We start from the raw sequence: 11,327 nt of genomic DNA, 5'->3' as shown, positions 1-11,327 counted from the left end.
TCTCACGGACCTTTTCTAGGAGCTTCGGAACAGCATCTTGGATCTCTGCTTTAAGGTGGTCAGTGTCAGGACCATGAGATGGAAAGAGAGACTTGATTTTCTCAAGAGTTTCCTCGAGCGTTGCTTGAAAGCCCCTGAGTTTACTTTCCAATTCTGGTTCTGACATATGAGACTCTTCATGGCTAACAAAGTTCCTCTCATCTTTGATCTTTTTTAATAACCCTTTTAATTCATCTCCAGGGTCATTCACCCCCTTTTGCCAAAGAGCCTGGCAGATTTTGTTCATCAATGTGATGTCCAGATCTTCCGGAAGCTTCCCTGTGAGATTTCTGATGTCCTGGTCGTTGAAGGGACATCTCCTCCCTTGTAGTGGAACTTGGTTGTCTGTGAGAATCTCTCGGATGCTCCTGTGTTGTCCGTGGAGAAAGTGGAAGGTGTATATGAGGTGAACCACCTTCTTTCCGTACTTCCTAACAAATAGGCTCCGTTTTACATTTCGTAAATCATTGGAGGAAACAACGGGCGCTAAGGAAGCCATTTTGCAGACGACTTCAAGAAGAGACAACCTGACGAGTAGAAGAAAAGAATAAGAGCAGTTAAGATGAGGATATAGAATGAGAGCAACATCAGTTATAATGATACCAAGAGAAGCAGCAGTAACATCAGCTTTAACCTGACTCCTCCTCATGATGAGATCAATAGGAGGAGGAGGAGGAGGAGGAGGAGGAGGAGGAGGAGGAACCAGAGAGAATTTGAGGAACTGAAGGATGGGAACAGATTGGTGGATGGAGGAGACTGGAGAAAGAGAAGGAAGAAGCAGACATTTTCCTTCTTAAGTTAATTTTAAAGCCCTTCTAGTTAAGATTAAGTTTGGTTAGTTTACATCAGGTTGAGGTAAGATTGAATTTTTCAGACTTTGCCTTCCTCTGGTGAGTGCCCCACTTGCACACCTGTGGCCAGCCAAATCCAGTAGGCCACTCCTTCCTTGGCAACCCATTCCACTCCACAAATCAGCCCCTGTTCCACCCCACCCCGCTATTTTTGACCAATATTTGCTTTGATGTTTTAGTACTAGTACTACTTTTGGTGTTTTAACCCTTCTTCGACTATTCACGTATATATACGTTCGGCTACTTTTTGTCACAAAGACTATTAACGTATATATACGGTTGCCCTTTCACGCCATGATAACAGATTTTTTCGCATTAAAATTATTACCACATGCAAGTCCAAGATATTCTACGCCAGCACAACACAAAAAACAATATATAGATCTAGATAATAGAATCATAATGATATTTTGATATCTGGCTATCATTGTTGGCAGACATGGGTGATCACGATTTGCGACGGTGCTGTTAGTCAGTGACAGTTTCACTCCAAACCCTGACAATGGTAACGCTACCAAGGCTTCTGTTTTGCCCTTAGGGGAGGTTTATTGATAATTCCCTTTAACGGCGGATGAGAGTCTAGATATTTGCTTTTTCCTTCTTATTTTCGTGATATTCTTATGTACTGATAGGAGTCGACGTTTGAAGGTAAAAATATCCCTTTTTTTGCTTGTAAATCCTACAAGTATAAATTACACTATTATTTTCAGTACTTTGGAACAATTATTGTACGTATAAGGAGAGAGAGAGAGAGAGAGAGAGAGAGAGAGAGAGAGAGGAGAGAGAGAGAGAGAGAGAGAGAGAGAACTTTTCGGGCAATTATACATAAAGGTTTTGTAAGGGCCAACGGTCGATTTGGTAGTCAAAAGCAAATTATCAATGCTTGAATTATTTGCAAACAAACAGTACAAAATGTTTATTTTTCTATAATCATTCTAACAGATTATAACACCTCGACAAACTTTCCCTCCAAGTGGGCCTTGCGAATAAAGCGGATTACATTTTATATTTTGTGGGGCACGAGGAGGTTAGGCTGGGGCAGAATAATTATAGTCTTATAGGGGTAACCACAGTTTTTAAACAACTAACTGTGACACACGATTGGTAGAGAGAAACTGATAAGAGTCGGTGCACTAACATTTCAAGAGTTTTGCTCGCAATTGAAAAAAAAAACAGCCAGCAAAACGTGCTTGCTATGTTTGCAAGCACACGACTAAACGACCGGCTAAACGTAACGATACGTGTTACTGGTGTTTTAACTGTAAAGTGCCATTATGTTTAGTTCCATGTTTCAAAGAATTTCTCACAATTACCGATTTCTAAAGCAGCATATTCGGACTTTGCATGGACTAAGACGTGTGAGAGAGAGAGAGAGAGAGAGAGAGGAGAGAGAGAGAGAGAGAGAGGAAATATGGCAGCTATTGTAAGCAAAGTGGGGTTATACAATGCAGCAGTAGTACTACCTGAAGCCTTTGATTTACAGACTTTTGCAAAATGACCTGTTTTACCACATTTGTTACATTTAACAGTACGTGCAGGACAACTCACTCTACCTGTACTGTGGAGTGCATTACCACAAAAATAGCATTTCCTCTTGGATAAGTAAGCAGCAGCAACAGCTGAATCTCCAGGTGAACTTCTTTCTGCTTCTTCTTTTGTTGGCTGCTGCTGCTGCTGGTCACCTCTGGGCTGTGCCTGCCGCTCTGGAACTAAAGCAGCAGTATGAGGAATGGGTGGAGATGTATACGCGTCGGCACTACGCTGGGCAAGATCCAACGTACAAGCTTGACTGTGTGCAGCCTCCAGGTTCAGTGACTTATTTTCTAGTAGGCGCTGACGAATAAATGCTGAGGCAATACCATTGATGAATTCATCACGTACTAGCTCCTGCCGTCGATATTGACCTCAGCTGTGGACTGCCTGGAAGTTACAATCCTTGCTTAGCTTATGTAGTTCCTCAGAAATTCATCAAGGGATTCTCCTGACTGCTGTCGTCGTGTCGCCACAAAACATGCCTAGCAAAAACTTCATTCGGCAAATTGACATAAGCACTCTCCAGTTTGGCGATTGCACTCTCAAAAGTACTACAGTCTTCAATGAGTTCATACACACTCGGGGACACACAATTCACTAATGCCCTCAACTTGTCTGGTGCAGCATCTCCACTTTCTTCTATGAAGTTGGTGAATGTTTGATGCCAGTGCTTCCACTCTTTGGCTGCAGTGGTGAGCTGGGATCTGTGTCCAGTCTGGACGGCTTCAGCAGCTTGGCCATGATAGGTAGTGTGTTTGAAAAATAAAATTGTAATGAAAGTAAACATTGGTGACAGATTCCAAGCTTTATTCAACACATTACCAAACTACCACATCTGTAACAGAAAAACAGACAATAACTAACAACATTCATGCACACATGAACACAAGCACATAACTTATGACAATCATGCTACAAAACATTAACATTAGAAAACAACATAAAGAAATAGTTTGATAGCTAGAACCTACCACAAATAATAATACTACAAGAACTGTTAAAGGAATAAGTATTTAGTGTCTATCATATATTAAACTACATTATTTTTATTTATTTCTTAGAACTGTTAAAAGATTTAGTATTTAGTGTCAATCATATATTAAACTGCATTATTGTTTGCTCATTACATTTATATTCTCCGTTTAGGGAATTATTCAAATTCTCGTGTTCAATTCCTTATATTTAATTGGTAAATACTTTACTACATTTATGAAAAATAGACAAGTAGCACATTTATAGACATTATATCAAATATATTTCATTCACATGTAATAGACAAATACATTCTCTCTCTCTCTCTCTCTCTCTCTCTCTCTCTCTCTCTCTTATAACATTATCAATACATGTACAATAATTACCACACATCTTCCTCTTAGAATATTTGCATGATATTAATTAAAAACATGGCATATTAACATTATTTGTAATTAATAATAAAAAATACATCAAAAGATTACAGCTACATTTCCATTAGAAAACTAAGTTTCCATGAGTAAAACAATGCATAAATCACAAAAATACACATATTTCCTCTCTCTCTCTCTCTCTCTCTCTCTCTCTCTCTCTCGCTCTCTTCACACGTCTTAGTCCATGCAAAGTCCGAATATGCTGCTTTAGAAATCGGTAATTGTGAGAAATTCTTTGAAACATGGAACTAAACATAATGGCACTTTACAGTTAAAACACCAGTAACACGTATCGTTACGTTTAGCCGGTCGTTTAGTCGTGTGCTTGCAAACATAGCAAGCACGTTTTGCTGGCTGTTTTTTTTTCAATTGCGAGCAAAAACTCTATGAAATGTAGTGCACCGACTCTTATCAGTTTCTCTCTACCAATCGTGTGTCACAGTTAGTTGTTTAAAAACTGTGGTTACCCCTATAAGACTATAATTATTCTGCCCCAGCCTAACCTCCTCGTGCCCCACAAATATAAAATGTAATCCGCTTTCTTCGCAAGGTCACTTGGGAAAGTTTGTCGAGGTGTTATATCTGTTAGAATGATTATAGAAAAATAAACATTTTGTACTGTTTGTTTGCAAATAATTCAAGCATTGATAATTTGCTTTGACTACCAAATCGACCGTTGGCCCTTACAAAACTTTATGTATAATTGCCCGAAAAGTTCTCTCTCTCTCTCTCTCTCTCTCTCTCTCTCTCTCTCTCTCTCTCTCTCTCTCTCTCCTTATACGTACAATAATTGTTCCAAAGTACTGAAAATAATAGTGTAATTTATACTTGTAGGATTTACAAGCATAAAAAGGATATTTTTACCTTCAAACGTCGACTCCTATCAGTACATAAGAATATCACGAAAATAAGAAGGAAAAAGCAAATATCTAGACTCTCATCCGCCGTTAAAGGGAATTATCAATAAACCTCCCCTAAGGGCAAAACAGAAGCCTTGGTAGCGTTACCATTGTCAGGGTTTGGAGTGAAATGAAACTGTCACTGACTAACAGCACCGTCGCAAATCGTGATCACCCATGTCTGCCAACAATGATAGCCAGATATCAAAATATCATTATGATTCTATTATCTAGATCTATATATTGTTTTTTTGTGTTGTGCTGGCGTAGAATATCTTGGACTTGCATGTGGTAATAATTTTAATGCGAAAAAATCTGTTATCATGGCGTGAAAGGGCAACCGTATATATACGTTAATAGTCTTTGTGACAAAAAGTAGCCGAACGTATATATACGTGAATAGTCGAAGAAGGGTTAAAACACCAAAAGTAGTACTAGTACTAAAACATCAAAGCAAATATTGGTCAAAAATAGCGGGGTGGGGTGGAACAGGGGCTGATTTGTGGAGTGGAATGGGTTGCCAAGGAAGGAGTGGCCTACTGGATTTGGCTGGCCACAGGTGTGCAAGTAGGGCACTCACCAGAGGAAGGCAAAGTCTGAAAAATTCAATCTTACCTCAACCTGAATGTAAACTAACCAAACTTAATCTTAACTAGGCTAATAACTTAAGGAAAATGTCTGCTTCTTCCTTCTCTTTCTCCAGTCTCCTCCATCCACCAATCTGTTCCCATCCTTCAGTTCCTCAAATTCTCTCTGGTTCCTCCTCCTCCTCCTCCTCCTCCTCCTCCTCCTCCTATTGATCTCATCATGAGGAGGAGTCAGGTTAAAGCTGATGTTACTGCTGCTTCTCTTGGTATCATTATAACTGATGTTGCTCTCATTCTATATCCTCATCTTAACTGCTCTTATTCTTTTCTTCTACTCGTCAGGTTGTCTCTTCTTGAAGTCGTCTGCATAATGGCTTCCTTAGCGCCCGTTGTTTCCTCCAATGATTTACGAAATGTAAAACGGAGCCTATTTGTTAGGAAGTACGGAAAGAAGGTGGTTCACCTCATATACACCTTCCACTTTCTCCACGGACAACACAGGAGCATCCGAGAGATTCTCACAGACAACCAAGTTCCACTACAAGGGAGGAGATGTCCCTTCAACGACCAGGACATCAGAAATCTCACAGGGAAGCTTCCGGAAGATCTGGACATCACATTGATGAACAAAATCTGCCAGGCTCTTTGGCAAAAGGGGGTGAATGACCCTGGGAGTGAATTAAAAGGGTTATTAAAAAAAGATCAAAAATGAGCGGAACTTTGTTAGCCATGAAGAGTCTCATATGTCAGAACCAGAATTGAAAGTAAACTCAGGGCTTTCAAGCAACGCTCGAGGAAACTCTTGAGAAAATCAAGTCTCTCTTTACATCTATGGTCCTGACACTGACCACCTTAAAGCAGAGATCCAAGATGCTGTTCCGAAGCTCCTAGAAAAGGTCCGTGAGAAATATGATCCCTCAAACCCCCAGGATATACAAAGGCTTAAAGAAGAAATAGGAGAGTTTGAGAGCGAATTCTATGAGATGATACAAGAATCATCTGCAAAAGAACTCCTGTCTATCAATGAACGCCTCTGTCAGATTTTGCCCTATGACTGGCTCACTCACCATGGTACTACAGATCCAGGACAGATTATGGTACCTCTACAAGTGGCGGATGATCAGGAGTTAAATAAAGGTCTCCATGGAAATAAACGTATTATTGTAAATCAAAAAGAAATCTTCACCATTAAAAACCCGAAAGGAAAAGACCCTGAAGTTGTGATTATATCTGGCGATGCAGGTTCTGGAAAGACCACAATTCTTTGTTCCTATGCGGAGGGATGGTGCAAGAAGACAAATGATGTGCCAGAACTCTCTTCCTTCCCATTTCTGCTCTGCATGCAGTTCAGGAATCATGACCACGGCCAACAACTTTGATGACTACATAAGAAACATGATTCCAAAAACTGCTGCTCTATTTCCCTTAGACCTTGTCAAATCGGTAGTCCTGGATTCAAAGTGTTTGGTCTTGTGTGATGGCTATGATGAGGCCAATGAGAATTCAAGTAAACTCTTCCAAGAGTTTTTGAAAATGAATTCAAATAAGATGAAGTTTGTTGTCACGACACGTCCAGGAAACACAGAGGGTGTAACCAAAATTGTGAATAAAGCACAACGTTCCAGAATCAACCTCAAAGTGTCAGGTCTTCAGAAAGAGGATATGAAATCGCTCACAGAAAAGCTCATTGGCCACCTGCTGAAAGATGATGTCACCCAACAGGAGCAAATGAAAAAGGAGCTGCTTCAGAAAATAGAAGAAATGAACATTGGCACTAGAGCCATCCTGCAAACCCCATTGTATTTCAACCTGTTCGTTCTCCTTTACATTGAGTGTCCAGATCTAAGGGATGAGCACCAGGACATCGGTCTACTTACAGCTGAGAAGGCACAAGATCAAGAGAATCTCCGACAAGACAGGGATCTCTGAAGAATCGCTGGAGGAATTTGATGCACTGTACAGAAAATGGTGTTTGAAACATTACCATGAGAGAAAATATGAATATTCCGAGGTAGAAGTAAGAAGCTTTAAAGGGGAGATCAGTTCTCCAGAGGTATGTCAGAACTTTGATGCCATCATGTCGTCCTATTTCTCCATAAAGAAAACAAAGAAGCATCTGGACATTGTCAATGTCTACTGCCACAGACACAGAAGTGAGCAGGAGTTTGCAGCTGCAGGCAGCATCTGCGATGATATCATCACATCAAATAGAAGGACACGAGGAGGAAACATTCTTCGGGATGTGCTGCCATCACATTTCAAGCGTGAAGATACTGATGGAAGTGGGGATGAAGATGAAAATGAAGTGGAATATCTATTTGAGGAATTTGTAGGAGTGATTTCCTTCATACCAGGAATACTGTACAGTACTGAGAGAGATGTGTTTTACGATACAATAGAGGAGATTCATGAACTCTTTGTATTAAAAAGCATCTTTTATGATATACATGATGTTTTTTTGGAACCATGTATTGAAACTAGACTGGACGATAAGGTTTTGGAATCACTTGTGTCACAGATGAAGAGAGAAACTTCTCTGAAGGACCAAGTAAAATTCCAACAACCCAAGAGTCTTTATGTCCTACCATCCTTGCTGCCTAAACTGAGGCCCAAAGAGATTATATTGGAATTTGGATTTCCAAATGCAACAGTTTCACAACTCAGTGAAACTCTGAAGTCTGCCGTCGATAACATTCGTATAGTGGTTGATCTTCAGATGCGTCTAAGTGAGTGCACACAACTTCCAGGACAGGAGGAGGAGGAGGAGGTTTTGCCTCCATTGGATATGCTAAGTAAGTAGGAACTTCCTCAATCTTTACTTCCTTAATTGTGAAGTAATAAAATCTTCAGCTGTAAATAATATACAACCTTTCGCTTTTTATTCATTCTATGCTTCTTCTTCTCCATCTTTGGCAATAACCTCCTCACAAGTTATTTAATAAATAGAGAAGAAGATGAAAAAGAAAAGGTAATGAAAGGATAGTCACCGAATTGCCTGTTTCTTCTGAGAAGAGATTTTAAAGTTATGTGAATACGTCGGCATGTGTCGGTTTTTCTCTCTCTAACAATATACAATATCTCAAAAATTCCTCTCATTTGTTTCATCCCACAGGATTGACCATTCATGATGATGGATACAAAGACGTAGAGAGCCTGAGGAGGCCCTTTTCTCTCGCGACTCCACCAAAGGAATTACTGAGATTAAGATACGTAATGTCTGAAGCTTCTCGGGGGGAGCGTTTCATCGCCAACGTCATAAACAGAACGTTTCCAACAACCAGGGAAGAAGGAGGAGGAGGAAGAGGCTCCACTGATTTAGATATGGTCTTAAATGAAGGTGAGTAGTAGTAGTAGTGGTGGTGGTGGTGGTAGTATCGGTAGCATCAAATGTCAACCCTCATGAAAGAACTGTTCTTTTTCCTTTTCCTCCTCCTTCTTCCTCCTCCATCTCCTCCTCCTCTTCCATTATGAGCAGAATGAAAAGTATAAGAAAAAGAAGGAGAAGAAGAAGAAGAAGCAAGAGGCGAGGAAAAGGAAGACTTGAAAAATAATCTCTCTCTCTCTCTCTCTCTCTCTCTCTCTCTCTCTCTCTCTCTCTCTCCTCAAGGGGAATAACAATAATAATGATGATAATAATAATAATGATAATAATAATAATGACAGTATTGAAATATACTACATTTTATGCTATATTTCTTTAACCTCCTCCTGATTATTATTTTCTCTCAATTACCATAGTTCTTCTTCTTCTTTTCTTAGTCTACACACACACACACACACACACACACCACATACACACACCACACACACACACACACACACACACACATATATATATATATATATATATATATATATATATATATATATATATATATATATATATATAGTCATATAACAAAAGTAGTAACAGATTAGTTATCCTGCTTTTCGTGTGTGTGTGTGTGTGTGTGCTTGTGTTTGTGTGTGTGTGAGTGTGAGTGTTGAGCAGGAGTGAGAGGTGGTAGGAGAAGGTCAAGTAGAGGAGGTGTAAATGATAATATCCTGCCATTTTTTTTCCACAGGTCCTGCTCCTGACATAAAGCTCCTACTCCAGTCGCTGACTGTTCCTTCTCCGCCTCTGAGGAAAATATGGATTATTTTGCCTTTTGATACACCGAATGATGATGATTATGATGTGGAAGAATTGAAACGACTCTGCAAGAACAAGGAAGTGAAACGCTTAATGGTTTCTAATGGTCCACATGATGTTATGGTGAATGCTGATAGTGAAGAAGAAGAAGAAGAACAACAACAACAACGAGTAGAAGAGAGAAAAAGGGAAGAAGGAGATAAAGAAGAAGAAGAAGAAGAATTACAACAACAAGCAGAAGAAGAAAAAAAGAGAAAAAGAGAAGAAGGAGAAGAAACGGACGATGAAGAAGAAAAAAAGAGAAAAAGAGAATAAGAAGAAGAAGAAGCAGAAGAAGAAGAAAACGGATGATGAAGAGAAGAAAAACAAAGAGGAGAAGGGAGGGTGGCTTCACAAGACATCATTCAAACTCCCACTGCTGAGTCAGGGAGGAGGAGGGGGAGGAGGAGGAGGAACAGGAAGACTTCCCTATGAGAAGCCACTGAATATACCTGTATATCCCCTTCTGTTTCAACACCTCCCCCTCCCCCTCTTCCTCACTAGCACTTCCTAGGCCTTCCTCCCGCCCTCCCATTGTTCCCACATGACCTGAAATAAGCTCTCTGTCTGCTCCATCTTCCTTTTCTGTGCTTCTGTTTGTTATGCTGTCTTGCTGTCACCCACAGGAAAGGAGAGGAACTGCTTCTCTCTCTCTCTCTCTCTCTTTCTCTCTCTCTCTCTCTCTGATGTTCCTAAGTGGTGGTTTCGAGAGACTGCATAAATAATCAAGAGATAGTATGCTTTATTCCATTGTTCAGTTGTATTATTATTAAGGCTATATTCAACAGGGATCTCTCCTTACATAAATAGAGAACCCTTCTTACATAATTCAAGATAGGGCCGGATGATATATATACTATATCTATATATATATATATATATATATATATAATATATCTATATATATATATATAGATATATATTATATTATATATATATATATACTAGTGCCTCTCCTGTTGTTCTGAAATTGCCCTGAATACAGAGGACAGATGAGGAAATGATTGAACTGATAAAAGGTGTTGTTCAGCTTTCTAAATGTTGTTGCTATCATTTATTTGTTTGTTTTTGTTCTCCAGAATATAATATGTCTTGTCAGTTTCCTTTATGTTGTTTTGCAGGTGAAGAAAGGCAAAGTAACTCATGAAGGTTCCGCTGATATGTTTGTACACTAGTTAAATTTACTTAGCTGCATTTAAAGTTCCACTTGTGAAGGTGACAATGTTGCAAATGTTAAATAATATGCCGCTTTTTTTTCATTATTTTGCTTTGAGTTTTTGATGACTACCGAGATTTATTTGTTTATCTTTTGTCCTTTTCTTCGACCATATTTGAGAACCTGTTGCATTTTTTAACTGTAATAGTGCAGTCATTAGACTTCCCTATCTATATATCTATCTATCCATCTATATGGAAATACCAAAATGTCAAGGATGCATAATTTGTTCAAGCTTTGCAAATACACTGAATGCTTACTTACACTGGGTGTTTTATTAGCCATTTTAAGCATAAATAATGAAGTAGTTCTGGTAAGAAGTTTCCATACTGGAAATGGAAAAACCTTTGTATGTTTGACAATAAAAACTTTATGTCAAATTTATCGTCACCTTTTGTGATCTGCATTTTAGTAATGCTTCCAATGCGTACAACTTATGATACTGAATGAGTACAAACACTATTCACAAACACAGCGACGACAGTTACAATTAAAAGATAAAGTCAATTAGTAACATAAAGAAAAACAACTGGCTCTCCCCAACAGAAAGAGAAGAACTGGAAAGGGAAATGTCACACGACAACGAATTACACGAAGACGAACTGAGAGACGATGCCACAGAAGA

The 11,327-nt window shown here is 39.2% G+C and overlaps 1 protein-coding gene across 1 annotated transcript; it reads left to right on the top strand.

Moving 5' to 3' along the window:
• Positions 1-7,164: 7,164 nt before the first annotated feature.
• LOC135197537 (uncharacterized) lies at positions 7,165-10,269 on the top strand. The gene is made up of 3 exons (XM_064224597.1): positions 7,165-8,107; positions 8,428-8,652; positions 9,380-10,269. Exons 1-3 carry the CDS (start codon positions 7,165-7,167, stop codon positions 9,760-9,762), a joined length of 1,551 nt encoding a protein of 516 aa, XP_064080667.1. The 3' UTR covers positions 9,763-10,269.
• The last annotated feature ends 1,058 nt before the right edge of the window (positions 10,270-11,327 follow it).

This window comes from Macrobrachium nipponense, chromosome 21 (genome assembly GCF_015104395.2).
Source record: "Macrobrachium nipponense isolate FS-2020 chromosome 21, ASM1510439v2, whole genome shotgun sequence".
Taxonomy (NCBI): Eukaryota; Metazoa; Arthropoda; class Malacostraca; order Decapoda; family Palaemonidae; genus Macrobrachium; species Macrobrachium nipponense.
Note: the sequence above shows the minus strand (reverse complement) of the source record. Positions and strands in the feature narration are given on the sequence as shown.

Coding starts and splice junctions, on each gene's coding strand:
- LOC135197537 (XM_064224597.1), top strand. CDS start 7,165: ATGAGCACCAGGACATCGGTCTACTTACAGCTGAGAAGGCACAAGATC. Junction 8,108..8,427: donor GCCTCCATTGGATATGCTAA/GTAAGTAGGAAC, acceptor TTCATCCCACAG/GATTGACCATTCATGATGAT. Junction 8,653..9,379: donor AGATATGGTCTTAAATGAAG/GTGAGTAGTAGT, acceptor TTTTTTCCACAG/GTCCTGCTCCTGACATAAAG.